Raw genomic sequence first — 25,867 nt, 5'->3', positions numbered from 1 at the left:
TCATAAACCCCCGATAAATCAATCCATCAATCAGCAAGAAATTTCAATGGCTCACGTGAGAAATTATTGAGGCTGAGAACAATGGTTCTTGTGCACTGTTTGTTACAAGTACAACAATTTACGTTAAATCTATTACTTTTACTTGAAAATTCGTAATACAGGTCATTTTTGCTTTGCGAGGCCGCACAATCACTTCGTTAAACAGGAATACGTCGAAGTTGTCAGAGAAACACCTTGAACACATAGGGAATTGGCCAGGACTTTATTTTACTCTGTTAACGGGTGTTTTCGTTGTAGATGCGTTCGTTATAAAGGCGCTTGACTGTATGAGGTAAATCGATTCAGTTTTGCTGGGTTTACCTTGTGACTATATGCAAGCAAATTAGGAATGTTCAGAATAAATTTTTAAATGTCTAGAGGTCTTAAGATGTAGAATATCAGTGTGGAAATTCAATAACTTTTTCGCGAGGGGACAGCATTGCGGCGTTCCTTCTCCCCCAACCCTAGATAAACGAATGAAAGACCATCAAAATTGTTTTCTTTTGCAGGCTGGTGAATGCCTTTGCGGAGGAGAATGCGACAGAGGACGCCATCTATTACCTCGGGGAGGCACTGCGCAAGGGGGTCATTGACCTAGACGTTTTTCTAAAGGTGGGTGCGTCCATTTGCAGCGGAGAGGTGTACGTAAGGCCAGGGTGTCAGTCTTCTTATCCTTTGTCTTCCTCGTGCTCACAAACAGCATTTCATTCTTTTATTTGGAGGACGTACACGTTCCATAATCAGTGCAACACACTCGGAGATTGAGGCCTTTTCAGAAGTGTCTGCTCTCTAGCAACTGCTGGGCCAATTGTCCGAGCGAGCCACTTCGTACTCGAGCATACCTTGGACGCACTTTGTGCTCAAGAAATGGCGCCCGTAAATGTTGTTGGATGGGGTTTCGCAAAGGGTCTATCGTATATTTGATACTGTTTTTCAATATCCTTGAAAATCATATTTTAGATACTGGTGCAATATAGACTGTTGGCCGTCGGGTGAGGTGATTACGAAAAAACTAGAAAACATCCATGGAGTGACCCACAGGCCAAAAAAGATAGCGGGCAGGCAAGTTATTCGGGTTGTTTGTTCGACACCGAACGAAGCCACGTGTTGCAGGGTCAATGAAGGATGTGATTAACAGAGGATGTATGACACAGCCCATAGAGCACACCATGCCCCGTGCAAAAGGGGGTCGTGTATCACATTCCCCTCTTCTGCGGGAAGAGCTGCATAGGCCAAACTGGCCGACGTATAGAGGAAAGAGCAAGGGAGCATGCAGCGTCCGTAAAGGGTACATCAGCAGAACACTCGTCGGCTCAATGCCAGACCTGTTCTTGTGAGGTTTGTGGGTATGATGTTAGAAAGAAATGGCAGAAGACACGAGGATTCGTTACGGGATAATTCACATTGCATTGTCCCGGAAAGAGAATATTTACAAAACTATTTACATCACTTCAACAAGTAGACTTAATGTTTCGGGTGTCCCCTAAAATTTCCTTGTTCTCGACTTTTAAGTCCTGGTGGCGTAGCACTCGTGGCAGCCGATGATCAGGGGCTTACGGAGGTCAGGGCCAAGGGACGTAGTGATGAGGTAGTTGAGTGTTGGCCGAAAGCTTGAATCTCGCCCAGTACGTCTGTGACACGAAGCGGCAGCGAGTGTTCAACTGCGCCACGCACGCAGTCTCGTCTACCTCCGGAAGGTTGGTGCCCGGACTGCGTGAGAAGCGGGCTGTGGGTCGGGCCTCTTGACGTCTGGTCACGCCGACGGAGGTCCGGCCTGGTTGCGTCTGCTCCGAATCTTCCGCGCTGCCTCACGTGCCCCACCACATCTTCTTCCTTCTCCTCTTCGGCTTTTCGCGGGGTCACTCATCAGACCTGTGGATGTGATGCAGAGCTCTGCAGCGTAACGATCCTTCATAGGAACAAGAACTCCTTCGCACATGAAGTGCTGGAGGCCTTGGCCATTGAAGAAACGGGAGAAGATTGCGTGAGCACCGCATAGATTATGGTTCATGAAATATTTTCTGTTTGCCTCACCCCGTTGAGTGGTGGGCTAAAGGTTTTTGAATCGTGCCATAGGAGGAAAAAGGATGTGCCTAGGCTGGAAGGAGGATAAAGTAAAAGTCAGTTGTTAGTCAGCGGTGTGTTTGTCCAGTCCCTTTCTCTGTGTTCTCGTTTTTTTGTGTTCAGCTGACCTGATTGCCAACAGTATGCGCCAACTAGCTCGACTTAAACCCATAACGCAATATAGACCTTTTCACCCACCGTCGCATGGGCGCTGCCATCTAGGAATCATGCGTCGAGTGACACGGCCATTCTTTCCGTTTTGTGCAGCACGTGCGAGAGCTGTCCAGGAAGCAGTTCATGCTGCGTGCCCTGATGCAGAAGTGTCGGGAAAAGGCGGCGCTGCCGTAGCGTGGACGCCGTGCCGTCGAGCCAAACCCGCACCAGTCCCGATCTTTGGGAGCGCCCCGGCCACACTTCGAGGAACGCAACGCGTCTCCGAGCAAAGTTAACGATGGGACGGGGTTGCGTCCTAGTCCGTGCGGGACACCTTCGAGACGTCGATTTGTTAGCGTCAAAGTTGACGACCTGCGATTAGGGCTTTCTCGCAATCTCGGCAGAGCTCCCCCGTTGTATCGCCGCCCCTAGACGTGGACGTTTTGGGAAACAACTTTCGTTCTGCTTGCTTTCTAAAGCCGAAGGGCTGCCCCAAAATAGCGACCTACTTGGAGAGGTCTCGACGTTTCTCTGGCTTCATTTGGGGGACTGAATTGGAACAACTTTTTCGTTGAATGTTGTTTACTGCATTATCTTTGTAATGCGCGAGAATGCACAATTTAAGGGTGAAAAATGGTTGGCTAGAGTAACCTGTTCTTGTTTCGTCTTTATTTGCGAGGCTCTTAACTTGTGTCGAGATGTCGCCGTTGGATTCGACATGGTTGGTGAGAAATTGACGCCGCCTGCCCAAAATTGTTGAGGTACTGCGACCAATGTCCCTTCCTGTTTTCCGTGGCAATATCTAGAAAAACAAGGTGTTAACAAACGAGGAACTTGATACTAATTAATCCTTTTGAAATCGATAAACATACGGGGACTATCTTTTTCCCCCAAGATGATTCTGTAACAGCATCTGGGCCGAACCGTCATTTCTGTGGGGCTTTGTTGTTTCTGGCTCGTACAATTGATAATCGTGAAATATGCTGCCATTCAATAAACTGCGCACAAATCGTCTCCCGTCGGTCATTATTCTGTTGTCTTGGCTGCCTCTGTCTTGCAAGTCACATGCAATGCCGCAGAAACCAGACTTCCAACAATTCTGCTCGTGAATATGGAGTGGTCTGTTTGCTACCCACTTGTGGGCAAGTTCGGCTAATGTTGGTGTTCCATATGCACCATTAAACTTGCACGTGGCAATTGTCGAGCAATCATCTTTGTCAACAGTTGATTGCAGTGGGTAATTTGAGATGCTGAACGACATAGTGGTCGAAGGCCGTGTGAAACTATGCGCATAATAAACTGGTTTAGCTGGAGAAGGAATTTAAGGCAAAATTTAGAGAGAATCTTCGAGGTTAGCTTGCGGCTAAAGCTTCGCAGGAGATTCCTAATAATTTATCTTGCGATTGAGAGATCTCATCTGCGCAGGCTGTCTGCATCGAGCTTGTAGGAAACTGCTTTTGCAAAAGAGATGAGTGTGGTTCCCTGCTGGGATATCTCGGGGGACTGTTGTTTGAAAATACAAACCGGGTGAACCCCTGCGGGTTCATACGGTGGGATGCAGAAGCACTTGGCAACTCTGAAGCTTCCACCAATGGTGGAAGCTTTAACCCATTAAGCATTGTAAAGCCAGTCGTACGGTTGGACGGCTGTACTGAAAGTGGCTACCGGAGCAGGTGGCCAGATACCTCGATTTTGACGTGCCACTGGTTATGAATTGACCCTAAAATGATAATATGCTAGATTTATCTTAGTCCTACATGCTAATTCCTCAGGAGCACTAAGAACTGGCTCTACAATTGCTACGCATTTAAAACCAAACACATCTGTCTTGTCCTAGTTGGCCGTAGGTTGCCATCAATGCAGGCTAGACGGTGGCTTGGTGCTTTTTGTCATTAGTCTGGGTGCAGCCGGCCAGTGCAAACGGCTCTGGACTAACTCTCGCTGCTTCGGTGATTTCAAGCCGCTCGAAGTATGTCTGCCTCCGTGACGCCGAGAGTCTGTTTAGGACTCCGGAGCGCAAAGTCGAGGGTTCAATCCCTGAGCGGTCCATCTTCAACGAGTACCTGGGCTGTTGCTCAAAGCCGTAGTAAAACCCCAACATTTCCTTTTTTTTCTGCTCGAGGTGCTGCTGCAGTCCTTTGTCACACTTCACAGCTGGCACAATCCCCATAGTTCCAATTGGATGAACTGCAATGCCCTGCTGGAAATGGCAGGACTGTTCCAATTGAAATGCATAGCCAAAGCCTATGAGCATGAATGTGCAATTGGCGCCGATGAGAAAATCCGATGTTTTGCACATTGGTGCAACTGGAAATGCTGCAGAGAAGCCGCAGCACGGGGGAAGGCCAAAGAATCGGTTGAGGGAAAGTCAACTTTAGGGGGCAAGCGCCATGATGCCAATTGTGTCAATGTGCACGACACTCAGTTTGCTCATTACCGCTCATTGCAGCCAGTGGCGCTATGTGGCAGAGCCATTGTACGGGAGATAGCAAGGAGCCATGCACTGCAGAGAAGTGAACTCGGTGCAGTATGGCAGTGACAATGCTCAATCGCCAAATTAGCACACCCTTGCAAACATTTTCTAGAGGACCGATAGAGATTTTTTTGCGATCAATAGGATTTCATCGTACCGATGGGCATTTCTACTGGGCCGAGAACAAGTTATATCGTACCAATACAGACTTCTCTTGTACCATTAGGAACTTCTGTGGGACAAGCAGGAACTTCTATGGGACAAGATAGAAACTTCTATGGGAACAACACGAATGTTTTCTGGTCCGGAATACAAGTGCCTATTGGTCCTTCAATAGGATCAATAACAAGTTGTACTGGTTAAACTGAAAGCTTCATTGGTGAAATGGAATGCATTTCGGATCGAGAACTTTTAATGGTCGACTAAGAATACAGAACATAAAATCTATTAAGTAGGCATCTATCAGGTTAAACAGTATGCTTAGTGGAGAAATTAGAGTTGTTATATACTAAAGTTTTATGTTTTGAGCACAGGAAAATAATTTTTGCCGCAAATATACCCGATGGCAGGCAGGCAGCCAGGATTTTGATTCGCCCATGACAAAATACTGTATGAGGGGAGGGGGGAAAGGAGGCCCCACCAAATGAAAGGTTTGGGAGGAGGGGGGGGGGTCCCATAGTTCCCCCCCCCCCCCCCCCCCCCCCCCCCCCGTGCAGATACGTGCGTGCCCGATGGGTTCCTCTCTGTCAAATAAACATTTTTTTTTAGCTATATAACTTGGGTTGGGCCATGTAGACACTAATTAAAATAAACATTCAATTAATAAAGTGAATATGAACTCTTTTTTGTCACGTGTTTTAGAATTTCCTGGTTACGTACTGTCCTCCTTCGTATTATAAAACATGCGGCTGCCAGTAAAACATAGAGAAAAGACTATGGGGAACGGGAACATTGTGTGTGCACATAGTATGCACAAGATTCATGAATAATTATATATAGGCAAGCCACGAAATTCAGGTATGATCGGAACTCTGCAGTTTTAGCGGTGTATTCTGTCCTCTTGTTTTCCAGGATGTCTCAGTAACAGTAATAGCGTAAACGATTGCACCAACTGGATTATGTATTCACATTAGACTTTGCTCCGTTTTATTCAGTTTTACCTGGTTTCGGAGTGGAACGTTCTCGTTTTTGTATAAATTTCGCTCCAGAACCGAGCAAATCAGAGTAAAACCGGGGTCAAAAACAGAATAGCACTGACTCAAAAATCCTATTATCATCTTTCACGATTGGTCCAAAGCTCTCCGACTTCCGACGTCGGGACTTTAAAACTTTGGCGGAGTTGGCAAAAAAATGCGATACTTCAGGCTTCCATTTTGACATGTGAACGTATCCTGTTTGAGCAGAGGCTACGCGCTCGTTCTGGGGCGGCAGATCACATGCACATTCTATCGTGGGCATGCTTTTTATTAACAGAAAAGAAAAGCCGGTAGTGCCGAATAACATCCAATAATTATTAACACCATAGAAGTCATTAAAAAAAAAAGCACATAAAATGCGCGCACACACACACACACACGAAATAAGGATGACCTTCCCGAAATTATGATTGCACCCTGTTTCACGCACAGTAAGTGTCAGGCAGCGCTTTCCACTTTGTAGTTGAGCAAGGAAGTTCCTTTTTGAAAGGCATTTTACGCGCTTGTTGGCAGTTTGGGCCTTTAGTTTGGCTTCTGGCTTCCCAATGTTGTAGTTTTCCTTGATGCCGGAAGAGTGTACACTCCAGCAATGAAGTTTTCGAGATTCAAAAGCCCTTCATCTTGCGTCCAATCAAAATGAAGGCCAGCCGAAACAGGGTACGTCAGACTCGTTACATTCGTCTTTGGCAGTAGCCTTTTCGGAAACTTGGACAGGAAATTGGTCTTCAAATCTCCCGTCACTTTCACAATTTTATCACTTGTGTCTTCACTAACTGGCCCAGTACTGTGACCGCTTCTGGTTTCATTGGTACTACTTAGTTCACGGGGAGTTTTTGTCTCACCGTGTTCCCAGACAACCGAGCTTACAGAAACTGCTGTCGGCGACGTCGGTTCTGGTCCCTGGCCTGTTGTAGCATTTTTCAGGACACAACTTCGTCTCAGGACTGTTGTCCTTGGCAAGCTGGGTATACTTAGTGGCTCCAAGTATATTTTTTTGTTTGGGTTCATGGTCGCACAGCGCGACACCCTACGTGTCTCAAATCCAAATTTTAAAATTCGCACCGATGTCGTCCCGCAGCAAATGCAATTTTCTAATTAAAATGACAAATAAAAATGACTCCGTTATAAGTTTAATATATATTCAGTATTTACATTTGACAATTAAGTAATACCATAATTTTTAGAAACGTTTATTATTTTCTTAAGTGCATCAGTCACACTTGCGGGCTTGCGGGTTACACCACGTGACAATATAGAGTGAGCTGGAGTCAATAGAGTGAACAGTGGGGTCACCCGCATGCATAGAGATCATACATCCCGCATGACATATAAAATCAAAATAAGTTTTCAAAGTGCAATTTATGCAAATTTTTTGCTAAATTAAGGTTAATAAGTAAATTTTTTAAGTATTCGTTTACTTCAGCGAACAAAAACAAGAGTTAAAATACAAAGTATTATAGTCACGTGATACATCCCCTGCGTCAGGAAGTGGTCCGACGTGATAAACCGAACGGTCCGGCCGGAGGACAAGGAAGCGTGGAAGAAGAACCGAAGCCATAGAGTAATATACACAAGGTAAAGAGCGGACACTACCATAGGCCCCAGCGGCCCAGATAGACCAGTGACAGGTAGCGCTCCTAGCGGGCGGTATTAAGTATAATCTGATTCCGTTTCCGGTCAAGTTAGTTTCGGTTTCGGTTTGGGCGTTTTTGCTCCGGTTCTCCAATACCCTTCTCTCTCTCTTTCCTCCCCGCCTCGCTCATCTCTCGGGAGCACCTTCACTCCCGAAGCCGCTGTTTTTTTCTTTTTTTTTTTTTAATACTGACACACTTTTGCTTTATTTTTTACGATAGGGTCCGTGCAAAGTGTGTCAAACAATATTTCAACTTACTTCACAAAGCAGAAGTATATATATTTCTTGTTCTTTTTATATTGTAAAGCATTGAAGTTACACAATCACCGCATTGACTCCTGGCTGGTAGAGCATTTTGGGGTCAACAACAGTAAGTGGTTCGAACACATTTTATTGGACCACATTCATGTACACATGATTTACTTCAGAAGCTCTGTATGTTTTATACGAAAGGGATCGATACTCACAAAATTAAATGAATATGAAGGACTTCGGCATTCGTACACTTCGTAATAGATTCTTAGCGGAACCAAGTTAACAAAACCCTTCCACGGAGAACATGCTGTATGATACATTCACTTTCACGCCGACTCGGGTACGGGAAGTAAGTGAAAAAATAAATGAAACATCGCTATCACTACCAGTCATAAGAGTATAATAAGAGTGCAATGCACACGCCGGATAGTACAAATTCCCGATTTCCGGCAAATATAAAAAAACACCAATTTGCATAGCCTCAAACTCACTGCGGGCGAGCCATTACCAAACAATGAGAACTCTATTCGAAATCAGACAAGATTCAACGTCCCTAAATATTCCCCGAAATTGTTCAGAAAAGAAATATGTCTTCAGAAAAAAGCGGCTAAAAAACTATGGACAGTGGATACAAAAGTGGATACATTTTCTTTCAGATAGTGTTAGCCTCTATACACTATTTTCTATCGAATTGTTTTAGAAAGTGGACAAATATTTTTGTTAGGGAGCCGTGATACACATTCGCTGGAAAAAGGGGAAACAAATATTTGGAGAGCAAGCTGCACCGCCCACTTAATCACTTTTTGTTTTTGGTTTGGCAACCGCCTCTGTTAATACGCTATTAACAGTTAAACCTGTCTCGTTCTTTCTAGCCACTGAAGAGTGCAACCGAACTTTGTCCGAATTCCAGTTAACAAAATCAAACATGTCAACACAAGCGTATTCTGCAAAACAATTTTAAAAACCCTTTGTGGTACTCCTCTGGGCAAAGGTGAAAACCACCCAGACCTCAAAGTGTGCTATACAAGGCGGCACACACTCCTCGAACATGTGTCACACTCTCTATTATGGGAAGAAAGTGATTTTCTAGTTGCTGAATGAAATGGAAGGTAGCCTGTGATGGTACTACTAAGTTCCCGAAGAATTTTCCAGGCACGTGGTATGCTTTAGGAACAAGACAGTACTGGTGAGGCCTGGTCAAGTTATTAGACTCATCCGATAGCAGCTGTAAGTTGTCTGTTCAAGCAAAAGCTTGATCAAATAGCCCCAAACGTAATAAACACGTGTATGAGTCATCAATTATGTTAGACCTGATGTCTGATGCCAGCTCAGAAATATCCTCTAGTGGCGAGAAGTTATCAATTGGAAGACATTCCATAACGTCTGAAATTAAACTTTCATGGTGCGAAGATATTTGTAACTCCTTTAGGAGGTCAGCCTTGTCGTCTTCTACGTTTTCATTGTCCGACAGTTTGAACAGTTTCTTTATTCAGAGGTGTTTTAGTCCTGAGGTGAACTGATGCACATTTTGGGTTTGTGTTGCAGCCCAGCATTTGTCGTATATAGCTCCAAAAATGTTCTCAAGTGTGTCTTGCTGCAGGCGTCGTGTAAGTAAGATCTTAAAGTCATGGCTGCTTGAAAGTTCATCCCAGAGCATGAGGACACTTTTTATAGTAACTTGCCACCCAATGATGGCTTATGGCTGCCTCCTACTTTGGAACTGCCATGCTGAAATCCATCCGAGTTACTGGTGGAGAAAATCAAGTATTTGAGATTCTCCCTTCAGAATGGCATGACGCAACTTCTGCCCTGTCTTCTTGAATTTTTTAGCTATTTAGACAATCAAAAAGTATGCACATCCTATCACAGAAATAGGCTGTAGCCATGGCTGCCTCAGGAAGTTCCTTTGCATAAACAAGAGATATGATTACAAGAAAGATTGAGGCACTCAGTACCTGTGGGGCACAATTTTCTTCCATGTTACAGAAAGGTTTTTGAATAAATGTGTCTCTCAGTAAGTTTCAGAGTCAATTGCAAGCTAATCTCATGGATAGAACAATGAAGTTCAACAATAGAAGACCGCTCAATGACCTCATTTCCAATGCAAAGTTTGTGGGCTTGGAGATTGCTATTGGTTGTTTTGGGAAGGTGCGGAACATCAAAGACAAAGTAAACGTGTTCGTTGTCAACTTCAAAAAATGGCTTATCACCACACACACCAAGCTTACGTTTGAAGCCCCCTAACCACAGACCCCAACCTTTACTGTGAAGCCAACAGTCTTAAAGGGGCGATGCACTGATATTTGTATTTTGCGCAAATACCGCTTAGAACGAATCCCTGAAGTTAATGATCCCTAAAATATACCCGTTCGTTTTCACCACACGCAGTCGAAGTCGCAGAAAAAAATAAAGAAAAACGAGCAGAGTTCACCCCCTCAACTCGCAGCCAGAACAAGTGGCCCCGTGATCTGGAGCCGATTATATGCCGCCAATGTTGATCATAGTCATGCGCTGGGGTTGGCAAGGCACAGGACACGCGCTGAGTTCCAGACATTGTTATGGTTCGGCTGCTTTCGTCATTGCAGCGATTTGACACAGGACACTACCCGAATGTTTCTCGAGCTATCGATTATCACGAGCCCAAATCGAGAGTCCACGCCATGCTCGGGTCCAATCTATGAGCCGTATTCAAATATCGTCACTGGGCGGTACTGCTACCGTCCAGCTATGTCATCAGGTTTTTCGAAGGAGAGATCGAATAAAAACACTGGGCTTTGTTCTCGAAATTACAGCGCAACAGAGGAGTTTCTTGGTCAGTGGCGTTGCGTGCGAGTATCCTTGAGTCCCACTAGTGCCATTAAGCTCGTGTAAAGTGAAAAACATTCCAATTGAATATCATTGCACCGCCCCTTTAAACTCCCGAATGAGAGAAATGAGGAGACTGCATTAAACAGAAGACGTTGTTGGAGTCTGCACAACAGTGTGTGCAAACGCACCTCCTGGAAATTTCAGACAGCATAACAACCAAGGCTCTATCTGCAATGTTAGAGGTTCGTTCAACACCGTCATATGTGATCCCATGGACAATGTCGTGCGCAAGGTCGTAAGTTAAATTCTTTTTTTAAAACAATCTCATCGAAAATCAACATGCACACACGTTCAAGTGCAGCCAGACAGCCCGGCAGAAACAACAGCGCGAGAAGCTCGAACCGATCGGCTCCACGAATTCACGCCGAGCATGCGAGCACGCGGGCGGTCATGCGTCACCTTGATTGATGCAAAGTCGACCGAACATGATGCAGCAGAAAGCACAGATGGACGGCACGCACGGCAGAGACGAACGACGCAGGGACGAGCAGAGGCCATGCGGAATGATGCAGAGGCGACGGCGTGCAGACAGGCAGGCCATGGCAGGCGCCATTCATCACGTGGTTTTTGTGACGCATTTGATTTAATCTATTTAGTCGTTTTAAGTACTTTAAACAATTTTAAAGCATTGCCATTTAAAAAATAAATACTTTTCACACAAAGAGTTCTAATTAATTTTAACCAAATTGTAGAAAAGCGCCACGTAGCGGAGGGTATGAAACGCACTATCTGGGCCGCGAATCGGCTCCTGTGTCCTCTCTTTACGTTTACTATATTACTCTATGCCGAAGCTGCCGAAGCTACGTTCGCGGGAAGTCTAACCGCTTGAAGCACGTTGCAGAGTCGAGACCAGTTGAGCGGCCGGAATTTTACGAACGATTATGCAAGCGTACGTCTTGAGGACGACCATGAGCCACATATCATCTCAAATTTCTCCCCGTCAAGCCTTGTGACGAAACGGAATCGGACTTCTTCAAGGCGAGGATCCTAAAGTTGTTTGGTAAGTCCTAGTCTCCACACGCGTTGTGCCCAGTCTAGTGACCATCTCCTTTAAGTTAAAAATTGCAGCTTTAAGCACAATATGTGGGAGTAACTCTCGGCGCCGGTTGTTTCAGGATCGCAGAGTGACGCGGAAACCCAGTGACAGTAAGCGGGTGCTAGTACCTCCGACGAGATGAGTGACTGCCCGGGAGGGCTGGAGGAAGCTTTTATGAGACAGGTAATTGTAATTTCATTTTCGCGCTTGCGAAGCAATTCATAAGACGTATTTTAAATTTGAGATTTTCTTTAGTTATGCCGCCACAAGTACAAGGAATTTCATTGATAGGGGTGCCGTGTGTTTGTTTTCATATGCCCAGAAACTAGGTAATGAGGAGTTTCAGCGACGGTGTCACCGCCCTGGCGGCCGATCGCCGAAAGAGAACGAGGGGGATAGGTTCGCTGGGCGTTGGCTTTGTGTATATGCGTTGGCCGCGAACGTAGGCTTATAAACTTCAGCAGCAAGAATATTACGCGGCTCTAGTGTTTCGGTACGAGCAACAGAGGTGACACGATCTGCTACGACTAGCTACGACCACCCGCCGCAGCGATGCAGGCGTCGAAGGAGCGCAACCTGTGTACTACGCAGTCAGTCGCCGTCGCCGGTCGTTTGGCATTCAGGGCTTCCCGCCCCGGGTTCTGCGCTTGTACTTGGAACCGAGTATTATTTCCTGTGCTTGTGTAGGTGCTCAGTGGCTGGATATGGAGCTCATAGAGCAGTTCTTCAGACACAACAGCGACTCAAAGTTGACGGCGGAGGGCCTTGCAGCAACGCTTTCGGTTGGTGCACGGGTGTGACGACTACACGGATAAATTTTAAGATTGCAGCTAGCAAGGTGGGCCATAGTCGCTTTATGTTGACACGATTTTGAGTGTAAGTGCTCCGTGCAAAGGCGAATCTATCGCGTTTCTAATCCACCTTTGTTTTTGCTGTTTTTAGTACGCACGACCGATTGCTGCAAATGCTTCTGTACCGATCACGGAGTGAATGTCTTCGGCCTTGCATTGCGGAACGCCCAATAAAAAGTCATATTCATTCAGCGAGAAAACTTCCTTTTCGAGTGACCTTCTGATCAATAATTTCTCCCGTACTTAAGTGCTTTAATCAACACGGTCGATTAAGTTTGCTTCCCTAGTTAGGACATTTTTATGCCACATGCGGCACTAATGCTTGGCACGATCGATGTATGCCACTGGTGGTATTTTAAATTGGTTTACTTCCAAAGCTAACAGTGTGACAGGTGGGACCATTCAATTTGCTAAAAATGTGGCGATATGGGAATTTCGTTGCATAACTAACGTTTTACGTTTAAGATTGATAAGAAACATGCTCATGTGATGATGCATGTCTACAGCATAAGCTTTGCAGATCCAGAATGAATGTGCTGTAGGCTACAGCCTCAAGATTTTTAATGGACCAAATTGGTGATTACACGGCAATAAATATTGTGGTGAAAAACTGCCCATTGACTCGGTAAGTTTTGATCGTGACCATGGTGTGCTGTTGGCAAATTAGGTAATGGCACACCTTTTCCCTGACCATCTGGCTTCAAGGGACATTGCATCTAGATGTGCTTAAATATCTTTATTTCAAGGTTCAGTGGACCCCTCTGCATCATTACAAGAAGGCAGTCTAAAGCCACAACAAACAGCAGCAGTGAATATACACTGCATAATAACAGGCACCAGTGTCCAGGCGTATAGTCCGCAGAAGCCAATTTGAGCATAAAAATGTTTTTGTTTTGTTTAGATAGTTTGCATTTGGTGTATAATCCGCAGGGCCCGATTTCCGCGCCCAGTGCATAGTCCGCCAAGCTGGTGTGTTGCGTCTTCGGCGAACGCCATTGGGCCTGAAGAACTGCTCTTGAGGCCCATATCTAGCCACTGAGCACACACAAGCACAAGCCGTGAATGCCAAACGAGCAGCGTCAGGTGACAGCGACTGGCTGCGTTGCGCCCCTTCGACGCCTGCATCGCTGCGGTGGGTGGTCGTAGCTAGTCGTAGCGAGATGATCTTCACTTCGAGCAAGAAATCTTGCCGTACCATAGTCAAGATATGTGTGCAAGTGTTCAACGACGTGGGCTCTCTCACGTTGGTGCAGTTATCAAGAAAGGCACATATCAACAATGTTGCGTGTTTGAGGCTGAAACTATGACGCATACTTATCTAAACCTAAATTTATCGGTCTGCGGCTACAAACATTTTCGTTGACGTTGCTTAGATGATGTAACCGTTCAGGCCTCGCATTAAATGGTGTTGCAAACTTCGGTTGTGTATGAAAACCTATTTTTGCCCTAATAAAAGACATTTTCAAAAGGACATGTGTCTTCTGCTGATACACATCTTCCAATTTACAATGCAGAGGCAAACAGAAAATCAACTGCATACATCTACCACTTAACATAAGCACCTTTAACATTCATTCTTGAGCACACTCAAATATCAGCTTGGTTTGCTCTTGTATTAGAAGCTTTGCCCTGTTCTGTAAAAAGAAAACACTTAGAAAAGCTTTACCTTCGTTTTCCTTCTCGCATTTAATAGACTTGTTTGTCAGCAGACATCACCGTGGCACAAACAACTCGAATGAGCGATGAGACTATTGCTATTACAATAAAGCTTTCCACAAGAGCCAAAACGAGGCTTGTAGGGGTGCACAAGCACATCGAAATGAGATTGGCGCTTCCGGGGCTTGTTTACATTATGCGTAAAAACGGGACGATCGGCGACCAGCTGATCGCAATATAACACCAAGGATACCGATGTTTCGATACATAAAACGCAGGATAAAGACCTCAATCGTCCCTTGTATGCTGCAGTTGTCATACTTTCCGTCCAACCGCTTTTTAGCGCAATTAACTAGAACAACCGAAGAGTTCCCAACACCTTTTAATGCGAGGCCTGATCGAATGGTTACATCATCTACTCAACGTCAACGAAAATGTTTGTAGCCGCAGACCGATAAGTTTAGTCTAAGATAAAGTACACGTCATAGTTTCAACGCGCGAACATTGTTGATATGTACCTTTCTTTGGACCCACGTACATTCGGTTCAACTTGATGACAGCTGCACCGGCTGCACCAGCGTGAGAGCTCACGTCGAACACTTGCACACATATCTTGATTATGGCAAGATTTCTTGCCTTCGACTGGCTTGAACACTTCATTTGTAGCATCACGGTAGGTCTTGGTTGAAGCGATGATCGTCTCGCACACGGCAACAAACAGAGAACGACACGCTTTGTTTAATTTATACGCTGCCGGTCTACGGGCGTCGCAAACCTATCCCCCTCTTGTCCGCCATGTTGGATCGATCGGAGCGCCCCCTATATTCGCTGAAACTCCTCAAAAGGTTATGTGTTTTAACATTTTTTCTGTGCTGATAGGCTTAAGGTTAGAATGAATTATATCTGTCAAGGCGTGGCGCAGTCTGTGTCTATTTGGAGAAGAGGTATGTGTGTGCGTGCGTGCGTGCGTGCGTGCGTGTTCGCTTGTTTGTTAGTTCGTTGGGGGAGAGAGAGGAGATGAAGAGGAGGAGGGTGAGGGATCACGTCGAATCATTCAAATCGTTAACTCTGACAGTTATGAGGTAAGAAGGATACCTGCTAGTTACACCGGTTCGGTTTTGTGCCAAACTCAAATTGTGTTTTGCCGCGTAAATATTGCTACAATTTTTTTTTTCATCAACAAAATTAATTTTGAGGCATGCCGTTGACAAATAGGACCCCTGTTTTCAATCCCAGTCCGGGTTATTCGCGACTCCAGCGAACTATAGATGGCGCGCTGCTCAGGCAAAATTCGGACGAAAGAAGGTCGTTTTCGTTGTTCAGCATGCGGACCATCACAAATTCCTGCACTGCAGCGTAAAATCGGTGTTACATTTGAATGCAAAGCGATTTTTCGACCCTAGAAACGTTCGTCTACTCAGTGCGTAGGAAGGACCCGGTGGAATCATTAAAATAATTACTGGAAACAATGTTTGTTTCTATGCTGCCTACGAGAACCAAACAGCGATAGCAGATGACAGAGTCGGGAAAACCTCCTCTCCTGAGCTTCTCGGCGCTGCCGCTACGCGGCGTCGATTTCGCTGGAGTCACGAATATTGCGCTGGTAAATTTCCTGTACATAGTGCTGCTTCAAAGATGAACTGAAGTTTATGTCTTCTATGTGTGCATTGGCAATGGCATGTGGCTCAACAAGACTTCACACACGAAAGTTCTCAAATAGAAGAGGGAATCAATGTTCATCCGGTAAGGTTTGGTAATTATCTCCGCCACAGATGGCCTCCTTGGCGGATTGTGACCGGCAGACCTTCAAACCGCACAAAGGCTAAGCAAAGCCACAACTGGATGCAGCAAGACTAAAAGCTTTATAATATACTGTAAGGACTATGGCTTTATAATAAGCCTTTTATAGCAAAACATACTGATCTGAAAAGCGTTGTTTGTGGTTATTTTAAAGTGGTATACGGAAACTTCGTCGTATTGTATTAATTCTGGTTCACTGCACAGTTAAAAGGTTTGTCTTCGTTTGCTGCCAGAGAAATATAGCTTGCGATGAACTAAATCAAAGTTATGACTGCTGGTGTGGTGTACATATTCAGAACTTTTTTTTATTAAAATAATTGTAATCAAGTGTTTTTATGGGTTTTAGCACTGTGATTAAGATACGTCAATGTGTTTTCTAAGAAAGACTACTAATTTGCAGTTTGTATCTTCTCCTAAAATATTTTGTAGATCTGAGCATGTATTCATACCTGAATATGTGCCAGGCATTCCCCAGTATGTGTATAATTGTTTACTAGGCCTGTAAGCTTCCCCACTACATCATTGCCGCTATGTTAGCGCTTCCCAGCTATTATTCGAGAGAGATAAGTGTTTCTCATGATCAATTAGGTTGAGATTGTTTAGCGTTAATGTTTTTGAGTCCCCCATTTTTAATTCCTGACAGAGCGCTTCAATGTCCGTTTATTTTTGGTTTGCCGCTATTTATCACCACAAGCAAAAACATCACGCCACTGGGATTAACCTGAAGCTCACCTCATGATTAACGACGCTGCCGTCCACTGTCTTAAGGTGGGCCTACGTTCATGGGTACTTGTCTAGTGGTTCTGGAGTTGATGTTGCTGAGATAACCGAGACGCCGATTTCTACGATGGCCTCTGTCAGCATCATGGTCAATTACAGCTGGCCCGAGCCCGAACCAGGCCAATCAATGTGCTGGCCCGAACCAGGCCAATCAACGTGCTGGCCCAAGCCCGGCCCGGGCCCACAGTCAAAAGTCCGAGCCCATCCCAGGCCTGGGCTTTCGGGTAAGCCCAAGCCCGTGCCCAGTGGTATAATCTTTAATCCAATCGCCATATTGAGATAAAGACGTCAAAATTCCTCAGTTTAAATGTCGGAAGTGCCTCAATAAGAGCAGGTATAAATATTAGTAGCAAATTTAATGATAAATAAACTGCGCCGACTTTACTCAACAAGACTAACAATTTAATCAAGCGTTTCGTCTCCCATGCGGGGAACATCATCAGTGAAACCTTCAAGCAGGAATGAGCGAAAAAACTTCAACAATCTTATTTAAGCAAGTCCGCATAAACATCGGAGGAGGGGGCCGCGGTTGGAGTTGCAAGCGGATGAGTCACTTTAGATGAACCATGATTCCACCAACCTTCGTGGACCCCACCTTTGTTCACACGCCAGAGTGGACGCATTCTCAAAGTCGAAACTGTGACCTGTATTCCAACAATGGTCTACGAGTTCCGTCTTCGCTGTGTTTGTTTAGGCGAGTGCAGCGCTTCCAGCCTGTCTCCCCAATGTAGGATGTGTCACAATCTAGACAGTTCACTTTATACACAACACCGCACTGGGACTCTGGGGGGGGTGTAATCTTTAGGTTTAGAAATGAAGTCACATAGTTTATGGTGGGGTTTGAAAGCTGTGCGGATATTCAAAGGGGCGAGGGCCCTGCGAATGGACTCAAAAGCACCTCTCAAATAGGGTATTGTTGCTTGCCCTGTCCTAAGTTGTCCATTATCCCGACTTCTTTGTCCCATCTGTTTGTGCGTGTTATCAATAAAACGTTTCGGATAATTCCGCTTCATCAGCAGGTCAACAATAACAGCATCCTCAGAAGCACGCAAGCCGATTCGGTGGCTCCGAGGCGAGAGCGCTGGCCTACGGATCCCCATGTGGCGGAGGCTTATTGCGGAGCAGGCGCTGTGTAACCGAGCTTTCGGTTGCACGTCAAAAGATCCACAGGTAGTCTAAATTAATCCTCAGTCCTCCGCTGGGGCGTGCCAGATGCCTGTCGTTGGTTTAGCACGTAAATCCCCCAAACTTGACTTTTTTCTCAGAAGCGCGCAATTGAGGATTAGAAGAAATGCGTTCGGACCGGTGTAGTAGGTTTTTTACGACAGCCCTTTTATGTTCGACAGAATGATGCGAGTTATAGCTTAAGAGGTTGCCTGTATCACAGCTTTGCGGTACACTGTTGTATATAAGCGACCGGTACTATTTCGGAACACATTAACATACAGAAAAGGCTTTGCACCGTTCTGTTCAACTTCATGCGTGAATTGGATTGATGATTCAATGCTGTTTAAAGTTAAATGAAATCGTAAAAGGGACATGGCAAAGGTCACGCATGCGACAAGAGCGAAGACGGAACTCGTAGACCATTGTTGGAATACGGGACACAGTTTCGACTTTGAGAATGCGTCCACTCTGGCGCGTGAACAAAGGTGGGGTCCAAGCAGGTTCGTAGAATCATGGTTCATCCGAAATGACTCATCAGCTTGTAACTCCAACTGCGGCCCCCTCCTCAATGTGTGTGCGGACTTGCTTAAATAGGACTGTTGAAGTTTCTTTCGCTCATTCCTGCTTCAAGGTTTCACCGACGATGTTCCCCACATGGGAGACGAAACGTTTGATTAAATTGTTAATCTTGTTGAGTAAAGTCGGTGCAGTTTTTTTTATCATTATGATTCCCGGCTTTTGGAATATTTTTGCAGCACATTTAATGAAGAAATGGATGCCGATAAACACCTGCCAAGGTTGACTAAAAATAAACAGAAACATCCAATCAATAGTTATGATTGCACTAAGCGGTTGCTATGTGGATGTTTTTTTATGTTTGACAGCTCAGCAAAGTCTGCGGATCTGGTTATGCTTCCTGTACGAGACAGATCACGAAGCGGTTGCTGACTGACCAGTTGGGGCGAAAATTTTTGTGGGAAGGACGTAAGAGAAAGTTGACATTCAGGAACCTTCACCTTGCTGAGTGCATCATAAGTAAGTAATCTCTGGAACAGTAGTGCAGATCGCTTCACATGGAACCAGATTTATGGAATTGTTGGTGTCATACTTCTGTTGCTTTCTTTTATCAGATGCAGTGCAGAGCTGCCATAAATGTGAAGACTTAAAGGTAGAAACCATGGTCACGGATTAACTTCGCCATGCACCTGCCTGACATCAGTCATCTCAAATGGTAAGCTGGTCTTATTAAGCTGATGTTAGCACAAAAATCAAACTTTTCTAGAACAGTAAGTATGGTGTGCAATTTCTTCAAAGCATAATTTCTATATAAGAGTATTTGAATGCTTTAAATATTAAAGCCAGTGACACCTTTTTTGGTTTAATTTGAGAGCAAATACTACAGGTGTGAACAGTATTGAATAATTTTAAATAAAAAAAAATTTTGTTTGGAGTGTTTTTCTAAGAGGAAAAATTTCATTATGTAATAGTACCTTATTATGGATTAAAAAGAATGCATAGACAACGAATTTTAAGAACACTGATATTTGATGTAAATCTAACAAAAGTTGGCAATACAGTACACACATCCAGCATGAATGTGCTTTAAAAACAAGGCATAAAATACTTGTGATTTATTTACATCAGTTCCAATTCTTGCATATTTGAGTCACTTCACTTTGAACTTCACTGTTTTATTAGTTTTGTTTCAAAGAATGGTAAACCACTGCTCACATATCTTTAACGTAACATTTTTTCGTTGCTTTTCAGGAACATTCTGCACCACAGGAGAGAGAGATGTGAACTGCCTTAAGTGGGCCTTGAATGCGCTGAGCTTTTTATTATGTTTATCAGACATTTTTTTTAAGCAAAGTATCCTGCATTGTTCAGTAAGTATACTTTATTTTGAAAACCTCATGCTGTCTATGCAGCATTGTTCAAAAATTATACTTTATTTTAAAAGCATCAAGCACTGCTCGTCTGCCTAACAGTAACAATAAAGAGTTAATGGCGATTTGTTTGGCACTGCAACTTTTTCTATAGAACGGATGTGCATGCCTGACAGGCTGGGCAGGAATTTAGTGCGCTACTCACGTTCAAAGTTACGCTGCAAGACTGCAGCGGCATCTTTTGCCATGCAGTCGGTGCTACAGCTCTCATGGAATTCTGGTGTCCTCGTCACTAAAGCATATGACTACTGAAGCCTTAGACTTCAGTAGTCAATTCCTCAGGGCCGTTCGTCATAGCTTATGACAATGTTTGTGTCCAGTATTTCAGTTCTCTCGCATGTGGCGAGGTCCACCTCACTAAAACGAGTCAGCATCAGTAGTGTCGCCTTCCTTGTCAGTGTCGTCTGCATTGATCCTGTGGTAAAGCTTCTGAGCTTGATGGTGAAAAAAAAAACTTCAATATAAAGAATGTCTGCTGCGGGCCTGATTGCTACATTATACATCTGTAATGCGCCATTTGGGTATACATTGAGAGCATGCACGGGCCATACAGCAAATCTGCCCTCTGAGCTCTTGTTTTGTAAAGAATTGGACTCTTATCCGTTTAAATTTTTCTGTAGGACAGTTTACACGCTATATGCTAGCATAAAATGAAGGCTGCTTAGGCACTTCCTTGCCCTCCTGGCATAGGGCTGGTCCCTATACCAGGAAAGGTAATATTTCTGAGGTATGTACATGGATCAGGCTGAACATCCTACAATGGTCCTGAATGTCCAGCTGCATCAACCAGATTGCGTTAGTGGTATGTTTTCTGGGGAACCATTTTGCACTGCACAGTAGATACTTCTCAATGTTGGATGAATCGTAGCAGATATCCACTGGATATGTTAAATGTCCGAACAACACATCTCTCGGATGTTTAATAGACGGTTGCTGGTTGACTGGGTACCATCAAACCAATGTGCACCGGGGCACCTGTTGTCAATTACCGCTCATTGGTTTTCGCCCCCTAAACGCCATCAACCCAATGTGCACAGGGGTGCCTGTCGTCAATTGCCGCTTATTGGTTTTCGCCCCATAAATACCATCAATCCAATGTGCACGGGGGGCCTATTGCCAATAGCCGCTCATTAGTTTTTGCCCCATAAATACCATCAACCCAATGTGCACAGGAGCACCTGTTGCCAGTTGCTGCTCATTGGTTTTTGCCCCATAAATACCCTCAATGCAATGTGCACTGGGGTACCTGTTGCCAATTGCTGCTCATTGGTTTTTGTTTCATAAATGCAATCAGCCCAATGTGAATTCCCTAAAGGATTACCAATTTAGCCCAATGTGAATTCCCTAAAGGATTACCAATTGGTGCACATAGGTTTTTGTTTCATAAATGCATATTGCTCAATGTGTCTGGACCTACAGTTGCACATTGGTTCAATGTGAATTGGGGCCTCATTTCACATCGCCCATTTCCAGCAGGGTGTGGTTTTCTCCTTTCCCCTTCCAAGTTAAGCCTTCTAGGGAAGCTTGTCCCTGGCTGTATTGGACCAGTTGATATGTCCGTGCAAGATAACCAAGATGTCCCAAGTACTTCTGCTTTCTACAACTTCTCAAATTCCTGGTTTGAGAGTTTTTCGGTCTGAAATTGCATGGGCATGGCATAATCCGAGCGCAAATGTTTTTTTCGAGCAACCAAGCTAGATGCTCATGCCACCATTGACCTATGCTCATACCTCGGCAAACCTCACTCATGAGGGCCCTCACTCACCCTCATCTTCACAGATGAGGTGAGGGTGAGTGAGTTTCTGAAATAGGAAAATTCATGAGGGTGAGTGAGGGCCATGAGTGCGTGAGGGCCGTGAGTGGTGTGAGTGCGTGAGGGGTGTGAGAGCCATGAGTGCGTGAGGGCAGTGAGTGGCGTGAGGGCGGTGAGTGCATGAGGTGTGTGAGGGCCATGAGTGCGTGAGAACGGTGAGTGCATGAGGCCCCCTTCAGATCGAGCATCTTTCTCAGCAATTTTGGTGTTAATGGCGGGTTCTCTAGCTTTCCCTAGATCGACACGAATTGCTGAGATCGGGTCCGGCTCGAAATAAGCAAGCAACTCTGAGCAATTCGAATACGTTTGAAGCGGCTGCATCCAATCAGGAACGCAAAATTTTCACGTGATACCTCGTGCCGGTGATGATGACACCGAAAGACTTGGTTCTGGTTTGAAATCAATCGTTTTTTGGAAATAAACTGTTTCAGAAAGGTGCATTAGTATTCTTAACGAGATTTAAATGCATAAAAACATGTTTATAATGCGTAATTTTGTCTAAATAGTGCAAAAAAAATAAAATTTTATGATGACGATGGCAAATTGCAGCAATTGGTTGCTGCGTTTGATCGCGGGCGGCTCGTGTTGCTGGTGTTGCGACGTAAAGTTTCTGGGCGAAATTGCCACACCTGAAGCTGGCGTGAGGGCCATCAGTGCGTGAGGGGTGTGAGGGCCGCAAGGGCGGTGAGGGCGGTGAGTGGCGTGAGGGCGGCGAGTGGCGTGAGGGCGGCGAGTGGCGTGAGGGCGGCGAGTGGCGTGAGGGCGGCGAGTGGCGTGAGGGCGGTGAGTGGCGGTGAGTGGCGTGAGGGCTATGAGTGCGTGAGGGCGGTGAGTGGTGTGAGGGCCGTGAAGGCACTGAGTGGCGTGAGGGCTATGAGTGCGTGAGGGCGGTGAGTGGCGTGAGGGCTATGAGGGCGGTGAGTGGCGTGAGGGCGGTGAGTGGTGTGAGGGCCGTGAAGGCGGTGAGTGGCGTGAGGGCTATGAGTGCGTGGGGGCCATGAGTGAGTGAGGGCCGTAAAGGGCGGTGAGTGGCGTGAGGGCTATGAGGGCGGTAAGTGGCGTGAGGGCCATGAGTGAGTGAGTGGCAGAAGGGCGGCGAGTGGCGTGAGGGCTATGAGTGCGTGAGGGCAGTGAGTGGCGTGAGGGCTATGAGTGCGGAAGGGCGGTGAGTGGCGTGAAGGCGGTGAGTGGTGTGAGGGCCGTGAAGGCGGTGAGTGGCGTGAGGGCTATGAGTGCGTGGGGGCCATGAGTGAGTGGGGGCCATGAGTGAGTGAGGGCCGTGAAGGGCGGTGAGTGGCGTGAGGGCTATGAGTGCGTGAGGGCGGTAAGTGGCGTGAGGGCCATGAGTGAGTGAGTGGCGTGAGGGCGGCGAGTGGCGTGAGGGCCGTGAAGGCGGTGAGTGGTGTGAGGGCTATGAGTGGCGTGAGGGCGGTGAGTCCATGGCGTGAGGGCCATGAGTGAGTGAGGGCCGTGAAGGCGGTGAGTGGCGTGAGGGCTGTGAGGGCGGTGAGTGGCGTGAGGGCCATGAGTGAGTGAGGGCGGTGAGTGGCGTGAGGGCTATGAGTGCGTGGGGGCCATGAGTGAGTGAGGGCCGTGAAGGGCGGTGAGTGGCGTGAGGGCTATGAGTGCGTGAGGGCGGTAAGTGGCGTGAGGGCCATGAGTGAGTGAGTGGCAGAAGGGCGGCGAGTGGCGTGAGGGCTATGAGTGCGTGAGGGCTATGAGGGCAGTGAGTGGCGTGAGGGCTATGAGTGCGGAAGGGCGGTGAGTGGCGTGAAGGCGGTGAGTGGTGTGAGGGCCGTGAAGGCGGTGAGTGGCGTGAGGGCTATGAGTGCGTGGGGGCCATGAGTGAGTGGGGGCCATGAGTGAGTGAGGGCCGTGAAGGGCGGTGAGTGGCGTGAGGGCTATGAGTGCGTGAGGGCGGTAAGTGGCGTGAGGGCCATGAGTGAGTGAGTGGCGTGAGGGCGGCGAGTGGCGTGAGGGCGGCGAGTGGCGTGAGGGCCGTTAAGGCGATGAGTGGTGTGAGGGCTATGAGTGGCGTGAGGGCGGTGAGTCCATGGCGTGAGGGCCATGAGTGAGTGAGGGCCGTGAAGGCGGTGAGTGGCGTGAGGGCTATGAGTGCGTGAGGGCGGTGAGTGGCGTGAGGGCCATGAGTGAGTGAGGGCGGTGAGTGGCGTGAGGGCTATGAGGGCTGTGAGGGCGGTGAGTGGCGTGAGGGCCATGAGTGAGTGAGGGCCGTGAAGGCGGTGAGGGCTATGAGTGCGTGAGGGGTATGAGTGTGTGACGGCCGTGAGTGGCGTGAGGGCCATGAGTGAGTGAGGGCGGTGAGTGGCGTGAGGGCCATGAGTGAGTGAGGGCCGTGAGGGCGGTGAGTGGCGTGAGGGCCATAAGTGAGTGAGGGCCGTGAAGGCCATGTGGTTCAGTGAGGGTGAGTGAAGGGCTGAAGGTGAGTGTGACTGGTGAGGGCGAGGGTGAGTGAGGGGCTGAAGGTGAATGTAGCTGTGAGTGAGGGGCTTAGGTGAGTGGCTGTGAGAATGAGTGAGGGCGACCTAAAATGCCGACCTCTGCCTTTGCTAACCTACAGGGTGTTTCGGAGGAGCACTATTCAGGTGTAAGCAAATTTGTATAAATAAATCAATGAACATAGTTTTAATTGAAACTTATAAAAAGTATGTCTTTAGGTAGTGCATTTTTCCTGCTCAAATCTCGTGAGTGGGTTTCAAAAAAAAGAAAAGTCTGAAAGTTGGTTTTTTTTTCCTACGCACGGAAAGTAAAACCATAAGACGGCAATGTCTGGTTCACGCTGCTATTCACAGATGGCGCTGCACAATCTGTTGGATATCCTTTCATGCGTTCACCTCAAAGGAGCTTTCACATTCTTGCTTTATAATGTGCCATCTGCAAGTAGCAGCGTCAACCAGATGGGTTTTACCGTTTTCCTTCCTGCGCATAGAAAGAAACTGGAGTTTTTAGGCTTACCATAAAATACCGTGGAAGCGCTCACTTTGTTCAAGTGTCCACTGTTAACATTTCCTAAACTTAGGAATTCCACTAATTATATGTTAACTGCCTGATTTGTCCGGACAGGCGACCATGTCTGGTGGATTAACCCAGTTTTCAGGGGTGGGTGCTCTCTCGGTATTACGGTATATTTTTTTCTTAAACCTACACGTGACATTTAAGTAGGGTAAATGCACCACCTATAGACAGCGAAAAGTTTCATTGCACTCAGTTCGATTTATACATATTTTGTACTTGGAAGCACCCTGTAGATGATGGAGCTCCCGAAGCATTTTTCTCTCGCCCCCAAGTGCATACAAAGAAGCTTCTCCCTTCTTAATGGTGCTTGTAGTTTCCTCGAGTTTCCTACCCATAATCCTCAAACTGAGTCTCCGAAAGTAGTGCAGCACACATTTCTTACTGAGCCTGGAGTACTGGCTTGCACTTTGCACGTGGTTGCCGATACCGTCTAAATTGGTTATAAGAGACCTTGAGAGTGACCAAGATTTCAGTCTTGTAAAAGGATTATGTTGTATGCAGATACGAAGATACAGATAAAAAAACTGACCAAACTTCAGAAAGCAGTACGATCCAAATGTCTGCAGTTGTAACGAGTTTATACTGTATTGCACTTTCGTGCAATTGCGTAAAATGTTGGAATGCAATGCCAATCCGCAAGTAGCCAGAGGTTACCCACCACGCCCACACATCAACTTGCACCATTTGCATGCCGCAAGAAGACGGTCGGAACTGTGGCATGTGGCAGCATTCATTCCCAAACGTGATCTTTGTTTCTAATCTGCACAGATTTCATAAAAGAGGCTGTGAGCATCACATGGAGGTTCGAATGCTTTTGGCAAAACGCATTTTATAGACAACTGTTCTTCAACGTGTTTTGTTGACGCTACGACGTTTCGTGGCAGCTCATGTCACAAACCGTATGTCTTTGGAGCACTTCGTCGGCAAAATTTTTTTTTTCTATAGGTCAATTTGTTTGGGTAACGGGCTTTGTTTCGACGCGGCAAAATTTGTTCCACTGGGGGAAAGTGGATTATAATCTCGGGCTCAAGCTTACGGCAAGCCTCATCGGACCTATGGTTCCTGAAATGCGTCTCTGACTAGTGTGTTACCACGTCAAAA

At 46.2% G+C, this 25,867-nt stretch overlaps 1 protein-coding gene and 1 long non-coding RNA gene across 5 annotated transcripts in view; both read left to right on the top strand.

Annotated features, from left to right (window-relative positions):
* The window catches only part of LOC8041832 (tumor susceptibility gene 101 protein), a 35,094-nt gene extending 31,824 nt beyond the window's left edge, over positions 1-3,270 (top strand). For all 3 annotated transcript variants that reach the window (XM_029995377.4, XM_040211074.3, XM_040211075.3), the window contains 2 exons: positions 549-651; positions 2,371-3,270. In XM_029995377.4, coding sequence (XP_029851237.1) covers positions 549-651; positions 2,371-2,451 — 184 coding nt within the window. In that variant the 3' untranslated portion in view covers positions 2,452-3,270. The remainder of the gene's footprint in view (positions 1-548; positions 652-2,370) is intronic.
* An 8,201-nt stretch (positions 3,271-11,471) lies between these two features.
* On the top strand, positions 11,472-18,898 carry LOC115327936. 2 transcript variants are annotated; one of them, XR_006078220.1, is made up of 4 exons: positions 11,472-11,681; positions 11,797-11,900; positions 15,997-17,028; positions 18,856-18,898. It is a non-coding gene; the product is annotated as an uncharacterized LOC115327936 (long non-coding RNA). The 2 variants fall into 2 exon arrangements; XR_006078219.1 differs by lacking the exon at positions 18,856-18,898 and having other exon boundaries at positions 15,997-17,154.
* Positions 18,899-25,867: the final 6,969 nt, after the last annotated feature.

Source organism: Ixodes scapularis, unplaced genomic scaffold (assembly GCF_016920785.2).
Source record: "Ixodes scapularis isolate PalLabHiFi unplaced genomic scaffold, ASM1692078v2 PGA_scaffold4__175_contigs__length_147842914, whole genome shotgun sequence".
NCBI lineage: Eukaryota > Metazoa > Arthropoda > Arachnida > Ixodida > Ixodidae > Ixodes > Ixodes scapularis.
Note: the sequence above shows the minus strand (reverse complement) of the source record. Positions and strands in the feature narration are given on the sequence as shown.